This window comes from Haliotis rubra, unplaced genomic scaffold (genome assembly GCF_003918875.1).
Source record: "Haliotis rubra isolate DU_JTF1 unplaced genomic scaffold, ASM391887v1 Scf140, whole genome shotgun sequence".
Classification (NCBI taxonomy): domain Eukaryota; kingdom Metazoa; phylum Mollusca; class Gastropoda; order Lepetellida; family Haliotidae; genus Haliotis; species Haliotis rubra.
This window is the reverse complement of record NW_025765337.1, coordinates 1845877-1868104: the sequence shown is the minus strand read 5'-3', so window position 1 is coordinate 1868104 and position 22228 is coordinate 1845877. Positions and strand designations below refer to the sequence as shown.

General features: G+C 42.4%; 1 protein-coding gene across 3 annotated transcripts in view; it reads left to right on the top strand.

Annotated features, from left to right (window-relative positions):
- The window catches only part of LOC124268866 (TOG array regulator of axonemal microtubules protein 1-like), a 56343-nt gene that overhangs the window by 16977 nt on the left and 17138 nt on the right, over positions 1-22228 (top strand). For all 3 annotated transcript variants that reach the window (XM_046703896.1, XM_046703894.1, XM_046703895.1), the window contains exons 2-3: positions 9925-10066; positions 18736-18831. In XM_046703896.1, the coding sequence (XP_046559852.1) occupies positions 9925-10066; positions 18736-18831 (238 nt within the window). The remainder of the gene's footprint in view (positions 1-9924; positions 10067-18735; positions 18832-22228) is intronic.

Genomic DNA, 22228 nt, shown 5'->3' with positions numbered 1-22228 from the left:
CCTACGGTACTAAGTCATCCATCATGGATCACACTCTTTCATCCTTATACTGAACTGTCTCATACTCCTTCATCCCATGGCTATCACAGTGCAGTCACCCCTCAAACTAATTCATCCTCAGGCAGTCACCAATTGTACACCTTGATCATCCTAAGGCTATCACCCTACATACTCCTTCATCCTAGTGTTGTCGTCCCTCATGCTCCTTCATCCTAGTGTTGTCACCCCTCATACTCCTTCATCCTAGTGTTGTCATCCCTCATACTCCTTCATCCTGGTGTTGTCACCCCTCATACTCCTTCATCCTAGTGTTGTCACCCCTCATACTCCTTCATCCTAGTGTTGTCATCCCTCATACTCCTTCATCCTAGTGTTGTCACCCCTCATTCTCCTTCATCCTAGTGTTGTCACCCCTCATTCTCCTTCATCCTAGTGTTGTCACCCCTCATACTCCTTCATGCTAGTGTTGTCGTCCCTCATGCTCCTTCATCCTGGTGTTGTCACCCCTCATACTCCTTCATCCTAGTGTTGTCACCCCTCATCCCCTCATCCTTCATCCTAGTGTTGTCACCCCTCATACTCCTTCATCCTGGTGTTGTCACCCCTCATACTCCTTCATCCTGGTGTTGTAGCCCCTCATACTCCTTCATCCTAGTGTTGTCGATTTCCCTCATATTCCTTCATCCTGGTGTTGTCATGTGGCCCCTCATACTCCTTCATCTTAGTGTTGTCACTAAGCCCTCATATTCCTTCATCCTGGGCGTTGTCACAATTAGTTAGCCAGTGACAGAAATTATTAGTTTGATATCTTTTGGATAATGTGGTGTGTTTCTATGTGGCTCCAGTACTCCAGTACTCCAGTACAGTGGCACATGTAAAATCACTTGCCCTGATAATTTTTCCACTGTACAGGCCGTTTTCTTGTTATAAAGTATTATACAGCGTGATATACAAAATTGCTTGCCTGACAGATAAAGACACTGGACTTGGACGTCGGGCAATGGGTTATTTCCACCCCTGTGTCTGTAGAAAGGTGTCAGCTTATCAAACTTATTTGTCTGGTGGTAAGAAAATGTCTTTGTATCACATCGTGTGAAGGAACAAGAGATAATGACTTTTGTCGGTGAAGACATCAAATTTGCAGTTAACATCACAAGACAAGATATTTACCTTTTCAGTTCTAATTTGTCTTTTAAACAGAGACAGAAATAGCAATCATCTGTTCCCCCGTGATCTACCAATGATTTAGTCAAAACATACCCAATAACTTCATGGAAATATTTTCTGATGCAGTGAGCGAAAACTTTATTATCTGAACTAGCATTTTACCAAGAGAAATATGTTCTAGCAATGTGTCATTTTAAATGCAGGTTTTTCTCTATAACTGTGAAATATTTATGACCATAACTGAGATTATGTGGTAACACTTTGGTGTATTGCCTGACCCGTTTTATGTATGGAACAATTTGACCTGTGGTATCCTCCAATCTTGCTATATCCATTGCTAAAACAGTTTGTTTACATGTGATCATCCAGCTACAATAAATATGACTTATATCTAACAAATTATATGTACACATCCATTTTCTGTCAACCACACTTTGTTTCAAATTGTGATTGGCTGCAATATGTCATCATTGTGGTTGCTTTGAATAAGGCCCCAAAAAATAAATGTTGTGGTTCAGATTTCCTACATTTCAGAACTAGGGTAGGTAGGTAGGGTGTGGTTTTTTTTTGCAAAATATTTTTACATTACTCATGTGTCAGAAAATAAATTTAATTTATTATGTGGTGAATAAAATTGTTAGGCTCAGCGGGAATATTTAGAGTCGGTCGGAAATCAGAACCACAAGCTTTTTTTTTAAGGCCTAAGGTAAACGGAAGTTGTGTTCCACACACAGAGTGAGTGGCAATCAATATAAATATTATTGAATAACATTTACCGTATATTACCGTAGATAAGCCGACCCCCTAACTTGACCCTTAAAATCAGTATCAAAATGGTGTGTTTCGTACATTAATAAAGCCGATCCCCTGCGATGGAGTCCTAGTCGCAGCAAACTCAGACTACAGACAACTGCCAGTTACTGATAATTATAACTTCGGTTCGCATTATTCACAGAATTGAAGTGTAGTTGACAGAAAATGGATAATATATTTTGTTTCGCTAAATATCATATTTATTGTAGCTGGATGATCACATGTCAACGGATTAGCTTGCTTATTTTTCCCCAATTCATGTGCGTACAACTTCTACTTACCACATTCATGAATGTATGTTTTTTGTACGAACCGCGATAGCGCCAATTTTACATCATATTATTCAAAATCACGAACTGATTACCACCTTGTTATCCATGGATTGCTAGTTTACAGTAACATCGGTGAAAATGTGTGTGAAGTGGCATGCTTATTTCACCTCATTCCATGTGCGTACAACTTCCGCTTACTATGTTCATGAGGGTCCGTATAGCCTTAGTGTTCGGAAACCTGTACACAGCTGATTGCTATTTCTGGCTCTATATACGAGACAATGCCCAGCAAAACCAAATTAGAACTGAAAAGGTAAATAATCTGGTCAAGTGATGTTTAACTGCAAATTCTGCAAAGTCGTTTTCTCTTGTTTGTTCACGTGAAACGATACAATGTCCTTTACTTATTGGTCACCAGAAAAAAGGTTTGATGAAAGTGTTACCTGTAGATAAGCTGACCTTCTTTTCAGGCTGCGTTTTTTTGGGTCTTCAAAATTTGGCTTATCTACGGTAATATACGGTATAGTGAAATTAATAAACCTTATTACAAATGTAAGTCCTGATGTTCCAAGAATGTTTTATTGCCAGATACTGTAACATTATTAACTTGAGTAATTCAATATGGATTTGGGGCGGTGGGGTAGCTAGTGGTTAAAGCGTTTGCTTTCACGCCGAAGACCCGGGTTCGCTTCCCCACATGGGTAAAATGTGTGAAGCCCATTTCTGGTGTCCCCTGCTGTGATATTGCTGGAATATTGCTAAAAGCGGCGTAAAAACCATACTCACTCACTCACTCAATATGGATTTGACTCAATTCATTACTGTATATTACTCTGTTTCCGAAGACTGACCATGATGAGAAGATGCACGAAGGTTTGTGGTTCCGCTTATGTGCGGAACTACTCATAAGGGTCAAGTGAGGGCTTCGGCTTATAAGATTAGCTTATCGGCAGACATATTCGGTAATGAATTAGGTCAAAGTTTTGTTACAGGTGTCTTAGTGTCGTAGCTTGATCACTTTTATGTCAGGTTCTACCTTGTGGGAGTTCCCACTTGGACTCATTGCATACTTGCAGCTTGTAATGTTTTTCTCAACACTTAGCATGATGATTGTGGGAACCCTTTTAGATGAAGTCTTTGTTCATATAAGATGATATCTGTATTTTTTAATGACCCTTTCAGAACTAGGCTGGAGTTTTGAGTGTCAGTCATAATGTAACGATGCTGAATATAAGGTGTTGCCTTCTATCCCATCAATCCTGTTGACCAATCAAAATCCACCTCTCTTATCACTTATTTGCTGCAAACAAAATGGCGGCACTAAGTTATATTGATCCAATCAAGTTAAAGAAAAGTTTCACATTCCCTGTCTCAGATACAATTTACAGCACAACATTTGATCACATTGATTAAAGCTATGGAACTATGTCGACACTTAGTTGATGGTATACATATTTCACCAAGTCAGCCACACAGTCAGCCACCTATCCCGCTCAGTGGAAGCCGTGGTGGCTAAGCGGGTTAGGCGGCTTACGGGTTAGGGTGTGGGTTCCAATCTCGGATGGGACCGTATCCAACAAAAGTACTAGAATCTGTACTTGACACAGAATGTGTAATCACAGATATAACTTATGTTACATTTGACTACTTTCTAAATGGCATTGTGTATTCATAGTGATTTCTATATAGAAAACATAAAACAACTATTCTTAGTGGATATGGTTAATAGTGTAAGTAACAGGTACCCACCAATGAAACTGTTACAAGGTGCAAGGGTTCAACAATAAGCCTTTCAATGATCTCTCTGAGGTGAAATATCCTCTGACATGCTCTTAATTGTTTAACGTCATGCTTCTTTGTTATCCCCTGCATTGTGTGCATGCTCTGTCTGTTCATACGTGCAGATGTCGAAAACGGTATAATAGTTATTTACCAGACTTGTCACGTATAGTGTTTGTATATCTGTAGATCTTGAAAATGTACAATAGTTCTTCAAGTATGTACAGTGAAAAAGTCTTTCTCTTCTTGTTTCTACTTAATTTAGGTCCTTTTATGACACTATGGTGTTTAGGCAATAACTGTAAACTATTATGTTGTATATTTCTACAGGGCAGATGTCGACATCACTGCTACCCACTTAAGCATGAAGAGTTGAGTGGGCGTACGTGTGGAAACACGAGTGGGACATACCTATGTTCCCTGCCACTTTCTGTAAATACTAGACAGTACATGCAGTCTGCTTGTTTACTCACCCATCTTACAGGGCTAGATCAGTTGGATGTCTACATGTTCATTGATCTTGAGTCTCACATGGATTGTTTTGGTATTCATTGATTAACCCATTGTTTAGTCCTAAGGTTAAGTTCATTAAGTTCATTGTCACCAACTTCAATAGGATCCTCTTCACTTTTAAGACGTGTATTTCAAAAACTATCACAATAAACTGTCTAAATTCTGGTCAGTCAGATTTGAGAAGGGATATTTTGGTAGGAATACCATTATGTCCACTACCCAGACATAGACAGGCTGTCTGACAGTTTAGGACTCTGAGAATAAAACCTGGTACTACAGGTGTTCTAATGCTACAATATTCTGAAACACTGTGTTATAGGATAGAATGCTGAGATCATGTATATAACACTTGAGGTGTGCTTTTTTGGTATTGATTGAAATCCTTGGACTAAATTTTCAATTTTTCTTTTTCTGTTATTTGGTTCAGAGGACGAAAACAATTGGTGCATGTAATAGATCTGGACAAGAGATATCACTTGCAGTCTGGTCAAACCATTTCAGTCTACTCATGTTAACTTCTAGTTTGAAGTCTTTGTCTAATTATATAGAATAGTATATACTGTGTTCTCTATAGGCTGAAAGAACCCGTGAAGGTCCGGGTTAGAATGTGCCTTCAGTAACCCATGCTTGTCGTAAGAGGCGACTTAACGGGATCGGGTGGTCAGGCTTGCTGACTTGGTTGACATATGTCATCGGTTCCCAATTGCGCAGATTGATGCTCATGCTGTTGATCACTTGGTTGTCTGGTCCAGACTCGATTATTTGCAGACCACTGCTATATAGCTGGAATATTGTTGAGTGAGTGCGGCTTAAAATTGAACTCACTCACTCACTATAGGCTGAAAGAAACTTGACTAGACAGGAGTTTGGATCTGGTGGACAAGTGACAGTGCTTTTAGCTCGTCTATAGTAATGTGGTTATTGTCATCCCCTGCAGCTGGGACTAGTAGTGTAGCCTGAAATATTCCACAGGTTATCCAAACCTACCCGTCTTCAATGTGAGCTGGTGGTTGGCTGCTGTAAGATTAGCGGGTGTCTATTGTAGGACGGCTGGCTGGGGTATATTGGGCCACATTGTTGGGAGTTGCCAGACACAATGAGCCGTGCTCCATAATGAAGGAGGGAGTGACGTCAAGGGCACTGTGTCCATGTTGTCTGTAGTGACACACGGGACACCCTAAACATTCTGACGATCTTCCTTTGTATTGGACATGAAGCATTTATTGGAGGGAGTTTACATGCTCTGGTTTATCTTTGGTGTTATATAAACATCTTTATTGTGATAAGCTATTGATGTTCTGTCAAGTGTGAAGCATGATAGACTGTCAGTGACATTATATAGATGTTTCAAGACTGGTGGCTGGAATGACATGTATGTTAGAAGGTGACTTGTGATTGATCATGGCTGTAGCAATGGAGGTGTAGCCATGGTGTCACTTTCTTTTGTTGTTTAATCCATTCAACACCGTAGGCCGGAAAACCGGTCAAGACATCATGAGTCCCCAGACACCGTAGACCTGTAAACCGGCCAGGCAGTAGTCGCATCAAAATTATCTATAATTTTAGGAACCTAACTAACATATGATTCTTTTATCAAATCTATCACTTTTCATAGTGTCTGAAAACACTCATTAAATTTCAAATGACCATATATTATCGACAGGATTAGAATTATAAACTATTTTTCGCAATGTGATTGAAAAAATAATTTCTCAGACACATGCTTCGGCAAGGGTCCACAGCAAAGTTGTCAAAGAGCAAAGTAACAATGTTTCGAGAAAAAAATTGAATAAACTGAAGAATAAAATCCTCAACAGTATTCATAAAAGTTGTCAAACGTACATTATTACTTTCTATTTCCATCTTTTTGAGCGATCGTGTAATGTAATTCATGTGACATCTCGGCTTTCGTCGCCTCGAACTTCATGCTCGGACACGATGTTTAATGCTAAAATATATGCATTTTTTTCACAGGTCATAACCTAGCACTATACGTTGACTAAGTTCCATAATATGCTGAGGTGATTTATTGCGTAACACGTTCAGAATGGCGTGATTTTACCCAAAACTTTCGTTTGAATCATTAGTTTTCGTTTATGAGGACGGTATCCATTGCTGTAATATGATTGGCTGCCTTAGGTCACGTGTCTGATTTTGACCAATCACGACCCTTATAGCAGACTGTGGCAAAAGAGCGTCATTAGAAACCAATTTTTATCCAATAAAATCGCTTCTTACAACTGTGAAAATTCTCTTGGCAAGGGTACAGTGAAATTGGTGATGTTCAGAGCTTTCGAACGATACCCGCAATCAAACGAATCGCCTCACATGTTATTCATACGAAGCTTCGAAAAACTAGGTATTTCACGCTGTTGCATCACGTTACCGAGCGGAAAGTCACTGATATCGGGAAATAGACGACCATACATATTATTTGAGAAATCTTTTTTAAAATAATTTTCCGATTATGTAAAAATGAAAATATAGCAGAAAAAGGTAAGGGGATATTATGACATATTACAAATGGAATAAATTGTCGCAATTTTTGCTCCCTTCGTGGTTTATCCAGACATTGTAAATTTTTGAGCTTGCATTTTCATTAAAAGTTAAATTAATTACTTTGTAGTTGGATTATTTGAATAATATGATCAAAAATAAATTTCATATTTATAAACAGTAGGATTAGACCTTTCAAATGGTGTATGATATGTAGAAGCAATAATCTTTTACAAGCTGATATTTTCCTTGATAAACATAGGCTTCATCTTCTCAGAGTCTCTGGGAACTCTGTGTCATGGCAGTAAAAGCGTCTGGTTGACTGGTGTTGAAAGAGTTAATGACTGGTCACTTCCAAAATATAGATGGGTTCTGGCATCCTTGAAATGTTGTGTAAAAGTTTTAAGTTATTACTGTTTGCTGTGGACAAGGACAATATCCTATTTGTCTAGCGAAATATGATGCATCTGTCATCAAGTGAGGTGAAAAACGGTAAATATTTGTAAGTGGCATAGCTATGAGATACATCATATTTCACTGGACACATGAAATGTCCTCTTCTCATTTCATAGACAAAATATTTTCATGACTTCAAACACTTCTACTGGATACTAAATTAAAACCCATTAAGTGTCAACTGGCTGCTGGAAGTGAAAAATGGCACATTATGAACACAGGTGATATAGCATCTAAAGAGAAAATACATATTTGAATTCAAGAGAGGGTTTCAAATGTTTTCTCCTGTCGTAAGTTAGGATTTAAGGTATTTTAAGCTACTGGCTTTTAAAAAAAACAGCTTTAACTTGCAAAGCATATTTTGTAATGATGTAGGATTTAGTGCTGTCAAAACAGTAGGAGGCAGATAAGTCTGTCATCTTGTCATTTGATATCCTTACAGATTTATTAGGGTGTGTACAACTTGCATGTCATCCAATTTGCCCTATCTTTGGAGCATGTCACAAGTCCCTAATGATAAAACATCTTTAAACCCTGTGATTACATGCAGTATGTTAAAGACTGGGTTACCTCCCCTGCACCACATCAGTGAGTGGGGATCCAGGGCATGAATGTTGTAAGTTACGTGAACAGTCATAACAAGATAACATTGATCAGGCTAGTTAATAAACAGATTTATCATGTTGATTACGAGTCGCAAATAGAACCTTGTCATTTATCTATTTGTATAATTTCTGTTTGTGTAACACAGTTACATCACTGTGATGGACATTCCCAATCAGGGATTTTGCAGTTTTATACCAGAAGATTAAACCTACAGACTGAGATTATTGTTCACAATGTGGACCTTGTTGTGTGACAGTGGATGATAGGTTTACTGGCCTGGCCTGTTAGATAGTGCTGGATATTGTTTCAGTCAATCGGATGAAAAAAAGACAAACACAACAAGAATTGGAATGAAAATGAATTGAAGTGTAGTAATAGATCACATGGTTAGAGATTCACATATAGTACCGATGACATGGTTAAAATCTTGGTAAAAATAAATCTTTGTTCTTTAAGGGCATGCTTAGAATGCAAGTTTTTTAACAATACCTTTTGACCATGTTTATTTATGGGAACTAATGTAAACCTGTGTTATAAAGCAGATCATTAAACATAAGAATGGAAACATGATGAATATAAATAATTGGGACACGAAGGGTTCGACACTCATGCTTGTCCGCTTGCCCGTGGCAAGTACTAATTAATCAGGGCAAGTAAAATTGCTGAAAGGCTTGCCCGAGTGGCAAGTACATATTTTTTCAACTTCTAACCTCAATTCATTCATTAAAACTCTTCACTTGCTGTGTTTTGTTTGTCTAGTTCTTTCTATGCCATAAGTAACATGGGGCAAGTAGTATCTATGATGGGCAAGTAGTTTAACTTTTCGACTTGCCCACTTGGCAAGTGGGAGAAATCAGTGATTGTCAAACCCTGGACACGGAAAGAGGGAAATGATGCACCAGGAGTTTTACATAGATTTTGAATATTTGAATCATGATAGATTCACAGTAAATATTTTGTCTAATTTTGTGAGTCATAAAAATATTTTGTCTATGAAATGAGAAGAGGACATTTTATGTGTCCAGTGAAATATGATGTATCTCATGGCAATGCCACTTACAAAAAAATTATCGTTTTTCACCCCACTTGATGACAGATGCATCATATTTCGCTAGACAAATAGGATATTGTATTTTTAAAATCAAATTAATCAATTTAAACAATATTATATATATTTATTATTTGTATTCACAGTTCACTTGTTGGAAAAAATATTGCATCAGCTTGGACTCGTAAGAAATACTTTAAGAGTATTCTACAAAATTATTGAGTGAAATATGCATGAATGCATTGTAAAACCCTGTGAACATATGTTCATATTTTATATCTCAAACATCGTTATCGGTGCCCTGTGGCCAGCTTGAAAAACAATGCCTCCACTGGATCACAGAGGTATGTAAATGAAACATATTTGATAAATTCCCTGATGGTGACTTTTACAATGGTAAGCAGGTCTAATAATCTTGAGATTTGTAGTATTTGAATATAAGGCCACCACAAAGGTTTATTTTGTAACATTAGTTTTAGGAACAGGACGCTTGACTCTAAACTTATTTTCAAAAATGTGGTGCAGTTCTGTTGGGTATTAAATCAAAGATGTATCCCTGATCTTAGTGCTTGTTAAACCAACTCCATACATATGCTGTGGGTTTAAGTAAAGATGGAACGATCGTTTCAGGCTTGTAGTTCACCTTCAGCTGACGCGTGGGTGCAGTATATTGTTCATTTTGGTGTATGACCCATCAAACCTTCATGGAGCTGTTGCCTAAAGTGGCTAAAGAGACCAGAGTGCCTTTAAGTGATGGTGATGTCTTTGTTGCAGGCTTTCATGAGTGATGACCCGCCTCCAAAGCCTAGGAACACCTGGATGAATGACAACGAAGCAGGTCACGATGCTCGCAGAGTGCCAAAGAGAAGATCAACGGTCATGGGAATCAATGCTGCTGAAGAAGCTCCAGAACATGGTAGGACTTCAGAATTACATGCTCTTTGTCCTTTGATGAAGCACAGGTATTTGTAAATCTGTGTTTTAGCTGGCTGTGTCATTCTGTTCATAGTGAATTTCACCATTAGACTTACAGAAAATGTTGTTCAAGGAATTGAGAAGAAAAATTAATTGACCTATTTGTGAAAATGGTATGAAGTCTACAAAGTACACCTCTGTTGTGAGCAATAGAATAATGGTATGTTTTAAGTAAAATATATGATCTATAAGTTACTGTGTTCCATTGAATTGTAGAACTGTTTCATAAGTATCATAAGTTTCATAAGTGCTCAGACTGGTGTCTTTACACTGCACAGGTCACCATTACAGACTGTTAACTTTACAATGCACAGGTCACTATTACAGACTGTTGACTTTACAATGCACAGGTCACTATTACAGACTGTTGACTTTACAATGCACAGGTCACTATTACAGACTGTTGACTTTACAATGCACATGTCACTATTACAAACTGATTATTCTTCTTCATAGAGATCGTCCTTGTGGTACATATTATGCATTTTCCAAGCTGAAAATGTCCTGTGACAGTTGTATCAATGTTTTTGAATAAAAAGATTGTACAATAAATAAACTCTTTATTTATTATACGGCCCCCACCTACGGAGTTACCTCCCGTTGAGCATGCGCACCAACTGGGTAAGCTCCTAGGCCCGTATCATCATTCCTTCTGCTGTCACTGCCGTGAACAGACCGCATGTGTCGAGCAGTGCTGACTTTATCAGAGATAAAGAATATCATGTCTGAGACAACACCACCTGTATGTATGGTCTTTATTTGCCTAATGAAAGGAACAGTAAAGCTTTGCAGTTGGTTGTTTCATAATTGTGACTTTGTATTAATTATTTTACGCTAACTTTCCCGTGGTTTACGCACACGTTGCTCTGCCATGGCGGGAAGTTTAGCGTGCCATGTGGTCGTAATATTGCGTATTGTACCAACTCTTACTTCCCGTGGTAGCCTTCACGTTTTTTTCAATGTTTTCTACGTGTATATATGTTGCTGGTACGCTGTTAGCTACATGCTTGCGTGTTTGCTTTCAGGCCTTTTCCTCCTGTTCGGTCTGTGGACAAAGTATTCCACGGGCCGACAGGCACGACAAATGTATTGTCTGCCTCGAGAAGACCGGCCATGAGGCCGAATTGTGTGAAATCTGTCTTGGGTTTTCCCCCCGTGCCCAAAAGAGGAGGGCAGATGACACTCTCTTTTATAGGGAGATGCGGGAGGCGGGAGGGGAACTTACCCAGGTCCCCCCGTCTAAGGCAAAAAAGCTGCGGTCTAGCAAGGGAAAAAAATCCCGCAGCCAATCCCCCTCTCCCTCTACTAGTAGTGGGTTTGATATGACCTTAATGACACAATTATTTCAGCAACATATGGACTCGGTGAGGTCCCTCGTCCATGAGTCTGTTGGAGGGCTCCGGCAGGAGTTCCTCGCTCACTCTGGACGGGGGGCGGAGAGTCAGGGGGTGGGATCGCCGGGCTCGGCTCGATCCCTCAGCCTTGAGGCGTCTGTCGACCCGTTGCCTCTGGCTTCGGGTCCGGACGCCTCGGCTGCCCCGGAGGGGGAGGTGCTCCCAGTCCCCCTCTCGGAGTTGGCGCAGGGACCGTTGAGTATTCCTGGGGTTCCGATCCCTGCGCCCTCCCGCCCCATGAGAGCGGAGGCACCAGTTTTGCCTGGTCTGCCTCCAGCGTCTCAGGACCGGGGTCCGTGCATACCGGCAGGCACTGACGCGGGGCGCTCTGTCTGCTCCTCTCTCTCTCTTGTTCCTAGTGCTAGGCAGCCCACCGGGTTGGGGTTCGGGTCCTCTTCGCGAGGAGACCCAGCCTCTGACTCGGGCTCGGGCGCCGAGTCGATGGATATTGGGGAGGTCGAGGAGCAGGAGGGTGCCTTCCGTTTCACTTCGGCTCTGCGAGAGGTCCGGCAAAGGATTGCCGAGTACCTACCCCAGGCCGCGGTGCCTGTTATCAGCTCGGACTCGGCTGAGTTCCGCTTGCCAGGCGAGGCGTTTGCCCCTAGGCAGCCTACGCAGACGCAGCTCCGCATTCTGCCCTCGTTAGTACAGGACGTGGTGGATCCCCTCTTGTCTGGTTCTCGTCTCCGATTTGACTTGCCGGAGCTTGTCAGGAGATACCAGCTTGGGGAGGATTCCCTGTTCGTGGTACCTATCGTGGACGAGTGTGTTTTTACTCCAGTCGCCTTGGGGGGAGGCTCGGCTTCCTCGCAGCAGCTCGGCTGCTTTCGGCAGGGCGTGTTACTCCACCGCGCCCCTGCGGAGGTTTACGAGGAGGTTTACAGCTTATGCTATGCAGGTCAGGGTGGTGGTCCATGAGGCCTACCTCTCCCTCGATACAGAGGTCGGCCCTGGAGGCGGAGGGGCATGCTGGTGACGTTTCGCCGCATGTCGTGCTGCTCCGTCAGCTATCTGAAGTACAGGCTCACCTCGCGCGCGACTCTTTGCGGTCCGCTGCGTCGACGGTGATGTGCGCAGTCATGGGGATGCGCAAGCTGTGGCTGTCGACGTCTCGGTACCGGCAGCGACACAGCAGACCTTGCTGGCCCTCCCATTCCGTCTGGGAGCGACCCTCTTTTCGGGAGCACAGCAGGTCATTCGGGGAGGCTGCCGCTGCAGCTACCTCCTTCAAGGACTCTAAGGCCTTGTTGGAGCACCCGCGGGTGTCTCGCTCCCGTGCTCCCGTTCCACCTTCCTCCGCCGGGGTGCAGCCTACACCCGAGTCTGCCGGCTGGCTCCGGACGCTTGGTAGGGGTAGGCGGAGGAACAGGTCCGCCAAGGGTAGGGGCAAGGAGCAGTCTCGTCGACTAGCTCCCAGCCTTTTCGCGGGCGCGGGAGGTCTGCCCCGACCTCCCGTTAACCCATCAGGCTGTAGCTCAAGCCGTGTGTCACGCCCAGTCAGCTCCGCTACTCGGGACAACGCACGCGCTCCTACCCCATATCCCAGTGGGAGGCCGCCTCTCTCTATTCCTGCCGGAATGGGAGAAGGCTACACAAAACACTTGGGTGCTGTCCACCGTCAGTGTAGGCCATTTACCACTGTGGAAGCGAGGTCCGCCCGACTTCACCGGCATACGCCGCACTCCGGTGCCGTCATGTCAGGCAAGGGCGGACATATTGCGCGACGAAGTTCAGGCTCTGCTGGACAAGTCCGCAATCGAGCGCATTCCACCGGGAGAGGAACAGGCGGGATTTTACTCCACGTACTTCCTCGTCCCGAAGAAAGACGACGGGTTCCGTCCCATTCTCAACCTCAAGGGGTTGAACCGCATGCTAGAAGTTCCATCCTTCAAGATGGAGACACTGCGCTCGGTGATCTCATCTGTTCAGCCCGGCGATTGGCTCACGTCAATCGACCTAAAGGATCGCGTATCTGCATGTGCCCATACATCCATCGTTCAAGCAGTACCGGTTCTCTTACGGCCGGGATGTTTTACCAATTCAGGGTGCTCCCCTTCGGCATATCGACTGCCCCAAGGGTGTTCACCAAGCTCATGTTAGTCCGGCTACCCTCGGCCGCTTCGCAGAGGGAAGGCGTTGTTACCCTTACCTCGGCGACTGGTTGCTCGGGCTAACACAGCCAGCGAGTCTAGATGCTACTCACACCGTGATAGACATTCTAATTCGACTGGGGTGGATCATCAACCTCAAGAAATCCGACCTGGTACCCACCCAGGACTTGGTTTTTCTTGGGGCGCGATTCCAAACAAACAAGGATCTCGTTTCCTTGTCGCCCGACCGGATCACCAGAGTTCGGGAGATGGTTTCTTCGTTCCTCTCCCAGCCCCAGGCACCAGCACGGACTTGGCTCCGTCTACTGGGCCATATGGCGGCGACGATCTCTGTAGTGTGGCGGGCGCGGTTGAGGATGCGCCCTATACAGCAAGCTTTGGCAAGGCTGTGGGCTCACACGGAGGACCTGGAGCGCAGTCTCACAGTCCCTGGGTGGTTGACACCTCACCTTCAGTGGTGGACCAATGTCGGGAATCTCACCAGGGGGATCCCCTTGGAAATCCCGACGCCAGCTCTCACAGTTCAGACCGATGCGTCCCTCACGGGCTGGGGGGGTGTTCTGGGCAGTCTGTCGGTGTCCGGACTCTGGTTCGAAGCCGAAGCCCACCTTCACATCAACGTGTTGGAACTGAGAGCTGTGCGGTTGGTTTTCGAGCGCTTCAGAGAGCATGTCCGTGGCCAGGTAGTCCGTCTTCAGTTGGACAACCAGACGGCCATGTCGTACATCCTGAAGCAGGGCGGCACGGTGTCCCCGAGCTCCTCCGGAGGCGTGGGACTTTCTCCTCTGGTGCGACCAGTCGCGATTGTCAGGTACTCCCTGTTTATCTCCCGGGCTGGAGAGCGCGGCGAGCAGGCAGCTCTCGCCGGATCCTGGCCCCCACGCAGTGGATGCTCGACAGGCAGATTTTCAGAGTAGTCTCCCAGTTGTACGGGTCGCTCCAGGTGGATCTGTTTGCGTCCGGGCGGGACGAATCAGACACCCGTGTTCTGCTCGAATACCGGATCCCAGGGGCGTTGGCTGCCGGCGCCTTCCTGCTGGATTGGACGAGCAAAGTGCTCTGGAAGCCCCCGGCCGTTACCACTCATTCCCGTGTCCTTTCACAGCTGTCCACCCAGCCAGCTCGGCTGCTTGTGCTACTGGCACCGCTTTTGCCTTCACAGAGCTGGTTTCCGGTAATTCTCAGGTTTCTGGCTCAGCCTCCTGTTCTATTACCTTTACGACCGGACATTCTCACTCAGAGCGGGCCCACCCCAATCCAAGGATTCAATGGGTGGCTTGGCCTCTGTCAGGTCTAGCCTCGAGGCACGCGGAATTCCTGCAGCAGTTGCAGACACAATTCTGGCTTCGAGGCGGATTCGACAAGCGTTCAGTATGAGGATAGGTGGTCCGCGCTATGCGCTGGTGTTCAGATAGGGGATTGCAGATCCCTTTCTGGCGGATTTAGTCCGAGTATTGGAGTTTTGCAAGCTCGTTTGGAAGAAGGCCTGGCGGCCGACCATTATCTGTGGCTACTCCACCGCTATTTCCACTTTTCACACCCCTGTCGATGGTGCTCTTCTGGGGCAGCACCCTCTCGCACAGCGCTTTCGGCTGGCTGAGCGGGTTCGACCTGCTCTCAGGCGAACCAGTCCACCTTGGGATTTGTCAATTGTGCTCGATTGGCTGTCGGTCCAACTTTCTCACACCTATCGGCTATTTCCATTCAGTTGTTAACTTGGAAGGCTGTTTTTCTGGTGGCGGTAACATCTGGGCGTAGGGTCGGTGATTTACATGCTATGTCGTCCGACCGGCGCTGACTGTGTTTCACACTGATCGTGTCAGTATTAAGCCTCGGATACTTACTTACCCCGAAGGTCGATCACGCTTTCCATGTGACAGCTCCTATCGAACTTCCCACTCTTACCCAGCCTTCCACATGGGGACCTCTCCTCTGAGCTCTCACCCGTTGGATGTCCGTGAAGACACTCAAAGTCTATATCAAGCGAGCGCAGGGAATCCGTCACGGGTACCCAGCTGTTCTGTTGTTACGGTGGCGAAGGAAGGCTGGACTTTGCCGAAGCAAGCTCGCTTTGTCTGGCTCGCTTCGTTTGTATTTGTGCGCTTATCAGGCTAAGGGCAAGCCTCCCCTGAGGGGTTGAAGGCTCACTCGGTCAGGGCAGTAGCGCATCAAAGCTTTTGCATCGGCACTCCCCATTGAAGAGATCTGCTCTGCCGCTATTTGGAGCCGGCCAAGCACGTTTATACGGCACTATCAGCTCGATACACATTCCCGTAATCGTGCGAGCTTTGGCCGTTCTGTTCTCTCCAGTGGACAGTGTCCTGCCACCCTGACCGAGTGAGTCTTGGTTAATTGGTTTGTTTATTGACACTGCTGTACAATAATGTGTATTATTGACATCTCCGCTACTAGGAGCTAACTACCCCCTTTCGATTCTCTCAGGAGTAATTAGGTCGATTGTGAGCGGTTTTGACATTTCCCCCCTACGGTGCTCACTAATCGACACGTGGTGGGTGGGGCTTTGTTTTCATTCGCACCATGTGCGTTTTCACTATGCTAACATATGGAGGTCGTCTTCGAGTACAATTCCTCCCTGTCAGTTCCCCTCCCATAATGCCTCTCGCGGAAGCGCAACTGGGACAAGTGACAGGTGAGCGTTATGGCGTCTGTTCAATTTTTTTCCATGTAACGATCGCTATTTGTATGTGCTTGGACAGAATTCCCTCCTCCCTGGCCTCCGGTCTTTGGGAGTCTGTGTTTATGCATAATATGTACCCCAAGGACGATCTCTATGAAGAAGAATTAACCAAACCTGAAGAGGTTTTAAATTCTTGAAGAGAGTCGATCCTTGGGGTAAACTCCTCCAGCCTCCCGCAATTCTGTTCACTGATTTATTCAGCAGAAGGAATGATGATCACGGGCCTAGGAGCTTACCCAGTTGAGATTAGCATGCTAGCGGGAGGTAACTCCGTGAGGTGGGAACGATATAATAAATAAAAAGTTTATTTATTGTACAATCTTTTTATTCAAAAAACATTGATACAACTGACATTTTCAGCTTGGAAAATGCATAATATGTACCCCAAGGACGACTCTCTTCGAAGAATTTAAAACCTCTTCAGGTTTGGTTAATTTTTACAATGCACAGGTCAGTATTACAGACTGATTATTTTTACAATGCACAGGACACTATTACAGACTGATGTCTTTGTCTTTACAATGCACAGGTCACTATTACAGACTGATGTCTTTGTCTTTACAATGCACAGGTCACTATTACAGACTGATGTCTTTACAATGCACAGGTCACTATTACAGACTGATTATTTTTACAATGCACAGGACACTATTACAGACTGATGTCTTTGTCTTTACAATGCACAGGTCACTATTACAGACTGTTAACTTTACAATGCACAGGTCACACTTACAGACTGATGTCTTTGTCTTTACAATGCACAGGTCACTATTACAGACTGATGTCTTTGTCTTTACAATGCACAGGTCACTATTACAGACTGATGTCTTTGTCTTTACAATGCACAGGTCACTATTACAGACTGATGTCTTTGTCTTTACAATGCACAGGTCACTATTACAGACTGATGTCTTTACAATGCACAGGTCACTATTACAGACTGATTATTTTTACAATGCACAGGACACTATTACAGACTGATGTCTTTGTCTTTACAATGCACAGGTCACTATTACAGACTGTTAACTTTACAATGCACAGGTCACTATTACAGACTGATGTCTTTGCCTTTACAATGCACAGGTCACTATTACAGACTGATGTCTTTGTCTTTACAATGCACAGGTCACTATTACAGACTGTTAACTTTACAATGCACAGGACACTATAACAGACTGATGTCTTTGTCTTTACAATGCACAGGTCACTATTACAGACTGATTATTTTTACAATGCACAGGTCACTATTACAAACTGTTAACTTTACAATGCACAGGTCACTATTACAAACTGTTAACTTTACAATGCACAGGTCACTATTACAAACTGATGACTTTACAATGCACAGGTCACTATTACAGACTGATGTCTTTACAATGCACAGGTCACTATTACAGACTGTTAACTTTACAATGCACAGGTCACTATTACAGACTGTTAACTTTACAATGCACAGGTCACTATTACAAACTGATGACTTTACAATGCACATGTCACTATTACAAACTGATGTCTTTACAATGCACAGGTCACTTTTACAGACTGTTAACTTTACAATGCACAGGTCACTATTACAAACTGATGACTTTACAATGCACAGGTCACTATTACAGACTGATGTCTTTACAATGCACAGGTCACTATTACAAACTGTTAACTTTACAATGCACAGGTCACTATTACAGACTGATGTCTTTACAATGCACAGGTCACTATTACAAACTGATGACTTTACAATGCACAGGTCACTATTACAAACTGATGACTTTACAATGCACAGGTCACTATTACAGACTGATGTCTTTACAATGCACAGGTCACTATTACAAACTGTTAACTTTACAATGCACAGGTCACTATTACAGACTGATGTCTTTACAATGCACAGGTCACTATTACAAACTGATGACTTTACAATGCACAGGTCACTATTACAGACTGTTGACTTTACAATGCACAGGTCACTATTACAGACTGATGTCTTTACAATGCACATGTCACTATTACAGACTGATGTTGTTATTCTGAATTCATTTGTGAACTTGTTTATCTATTAACCACTTCGGTAGTTGTTCAATATAACAAGTGAAAGCTTTGATTTTCACAATTGTTTGCTGATGAAGTTTATCACTGCAACCTATCAAGCAACAGAAGTATCCCTGTAACTTGAGTCTTTACCAGGAGATATAACCCATTGGCTCAACAACCTTTCCTCTGTTTTTCCTAGTAGCACAATAAACTTGATAAATATTGAGTTTCAATACATGCAGTCATATATGAGGACCAAATTACAGTATGTCTAGAAACAGATAAAATTGTAACATTTCAAATTACAAAATAAGTGTATTTTGCACAGTTTATTTCTAATTACTGTTAATTCAAGACTGATTACTTGTTGTCTCCACAGGTTCATACATGCAGATCTACAAACGGAAACAGCAGGCCAACTCCACCAGAATGAACAACTACGCTCTCTCTGATCAAGGAGAGACAACTATTAAAGGTAAGTTGGGTTCACATTAGTAGCTAACTGTATTATGTTTCTTGTACACCTGCATGACCCATCTAGCGGCATTCTGCCATGCCCTTCGTGAGTGAGCACCAAGTCTTTGTGTGTTATTGGGTTGATATTCTAGAAGATAGTGCACTGAGGAATAGCGGTTCAGTTGAAGAGCCTATTGTGTGAAGGATTGTTCTGTGACAGGTTTGTTGCTTGTCAACTGACATGTCATCCTTTGATTGGAGGGATCTGGTAGAAAATCTGATACCTGTTGTGTTTAATTGGGAGCACACCAGTTTGTATGGGGTCGCTTGTTATTGTGGGGTGGGTGTCCTGAATGGGTTCTGTTGAATATTTAAGTGTACTTGATGTTGTGTGATGTTAGAAGTTTTGTGTGTTTGTTGATGTGTATAATTGTATACTATACTGTTGTCAGTTGATAAGAACTTAAGGAAATGTGGTTTATTTGCTTGAAATGATTATCATGTGCTTTTGTCCAAGTGACCAATGAATGTTGCACTGCATGACTGTTGTACAGAGCAGTTAAAAACAATGTGTTTATTGGAGCTGGTTACCACCTTCATGGGAATTGTCAGAATTCAAACTTAAGTATGTAACTGTTACTGGGATTGGGATAGAGAACTTTGACAATGGGCCATTTTCAGGATTATTAGCCATTTCCTGAATTTAGAATGGGCCACTGCCCTTGTATCAATAGTAAACTTCAAAATTGTAATGGGTTTTTATTGTAATGTGCAAATTGGCCCATGGCCCCAGCCTTTCCCAATCCTTGCTGTCATGGACTTGACTTTCAGTCCATTATATATATTTCAAAATTCAGTATTTCCTAAACAGGAGGTATTATGTCTGCTTTCAGGATTTCAATTTTAATTCCAATTACACTATGTAGGTGAACATGTCCGAAGAAACTAGGCATTTTAAATATATGCAGTCAATAAAATATTTTTCAGATACTTTCATATCCAATGGTAAATAGGGGAATCAGTGTGAGCTGGCTGTCTCCAGGGGAGATAACTCTTCCTTGCTTTGTGTGCTGTTCACTGCCACTGATGCAGGGGAGCATTCCACATCAAAGCTGTATATATATATATATATTTGAGTTCAGTTTTGACAGTAAAAAAAAGTTGATTATTTTTCAGTGTTTGTTCCTTAACCCATTCAACACCGCAGGCCGAATAATCGGCCACAACGTTATGAGTCCCCAGACACCGGAGGCCGATTAATCGGCCAGGCAGTAGTCACGTCAAAATGAGACATAATTTTAGGAACCTACCTGACTTTTGATTCATATATCAAATCTGTCACATTTCACAATGTCTGAAAACACTTATTAAATTTCAATTTATCATATATTATCAACAGAATAAAAATTATAAACTATTTTTCGCAATGTTATTGAAAACAACGATTCTCGGACACATGCTTCGGCAGCGGGTCCACAATAACATTGTCAAAGAGCAAAGTAACGATGTTTTGAGGAAATTATTAAATAAATTGAATAAACTAATGAATAAAATCAACAACAGCATTCATAAAAGTTGTCAAACGTACATATAAAATTACTATTTCCATCTTTTGTGCGATCATGTAATGCAAGTCAAGTCACTGACAAGTGACATCTCGCTCTCATGGCCACTTAATCTTCACTGGACACGCGATGTTTAATGCGAAAATACATACATGAAGCATTTTGTCACAGGTCATAACCTAGCACGATCGTCCAATAAGTTCCATAATTTACGATAGGTAGCGATTTCTTGCTTTAATATGTTCAGAATAGCATTATTTTACCCAAAACTTTTGTCCAAATCTAAAAGTTTTCTTTCACGAGGAAGGTATCCATTGCCGTAATATGATTGGCTGCCTTAGGTCACGCGTATGTCTGATTTTGACCAATCACGCACCCCTTATAGCAGACTGTGGCTAAAAAAGCGCCATTAGAAACCAATCTTTATCCAATAAAATCGCTTCTTACAACTGTGAAAATACTCTTGGCAAGGGTTACAGTGATATTGTTGATGTTCAGAGCTTTCGACGATGCCCGACATCAAAGCGATTTGCAGCGCATGTTATTCATCTGAAGCTTCAAAGCGGAGGTATTTTCAGTTGTTATGTCATTTTACCGGTACGGAAGCCACAGATATCAGGAAATAGGCTGACCATACATATTGTTTAAGAAATCTTTTTATAATAATTTTCTGATTACGTAAAAATGAAAATATAACAGAAAAAAGGCGCAGTGCGTTATGAAATGTCACAAATGGAAAAAAAAATCGCCATAGTTTTGCTCCTTTCATGGTTTATCTGGACGCTATAAATGTAAGCTTGCATTTTCATTCAAATATAAATTTATTTAAGTTGTAGTTGTATTATTTAAATAATATTATAAAAATAAACTTCATATTTATCAACAGTAGGATTAGATCTTTTAAATGGTTTGTGGGATGTAGTAGCAATAACGTTTTACAAGCTTATAATTTCCTTCATAAACATAGGCTTCATCTATGACCTCAGAGTCTCTGGGAACTCGGTGTCATGGCAGTAAATGCCTCTGGTTGACTGGTGTTGAAAGAGTTAATCACCAGGAAAAACCCTATAATTTTCACTTATTTGAAATCAATAATTACTTAACTGGTTACAGATTGAAATAGCTACAGCTGAAAATTAGTTTGGACCAGCGGGTCACAGTGGTTTCAACACCAGTTTTATACATAATATCAGCAAATATGTAATATTTCAGAGTATATTGTGTGATAGAATTGTGAAAGTTAGTCATATAGATCCAGAAACACACATAAGCAATACAGCCGATCCAGGTCTGTAATAGTTTGCAAGTCTAGATTACTGCTGTTTCAGATGAAGAAACTCTCTGGTTTCCTTTTTTAAATATCCATTTAGATAAATCAACAGCCGTTTTTCCTGTAAAGAATTTTGTTTTAGAGACTAGATGTTATCTAAGAATTTGTTGTGTCATCACAGGTTATAGACAAAAATTGTGGTGTGTACAGGTACTGCTTTGCAAAAATAGCCCCAAAACAAGTAGATGCCAGTAAAATAACATGTTGATACATAAGACAGTATAATGTGATGCTATAGCATAGTGTGGATGAATGTATGGTAGTCTCAGCCAGCGTTCATGATTGTGTGGTAGTGTGGATGAATGTATGGTAGTCTCAGCCGATTGTGTGGTAGTCTCAGATGTAAAGTTCTTTGAGATATAAGCAACAGTGCTTCTAGTTTGAAGTTCAAAGTTATAAGAGAACAAGTACAAACTCCCCAAATTGTGAGCACCTCGACTTAAACATCTTTACATTATCATACATAAAACTCCACTTCAGTAATTTAAAAACCTCCAAACCCAGGGAACTCACAATAGATG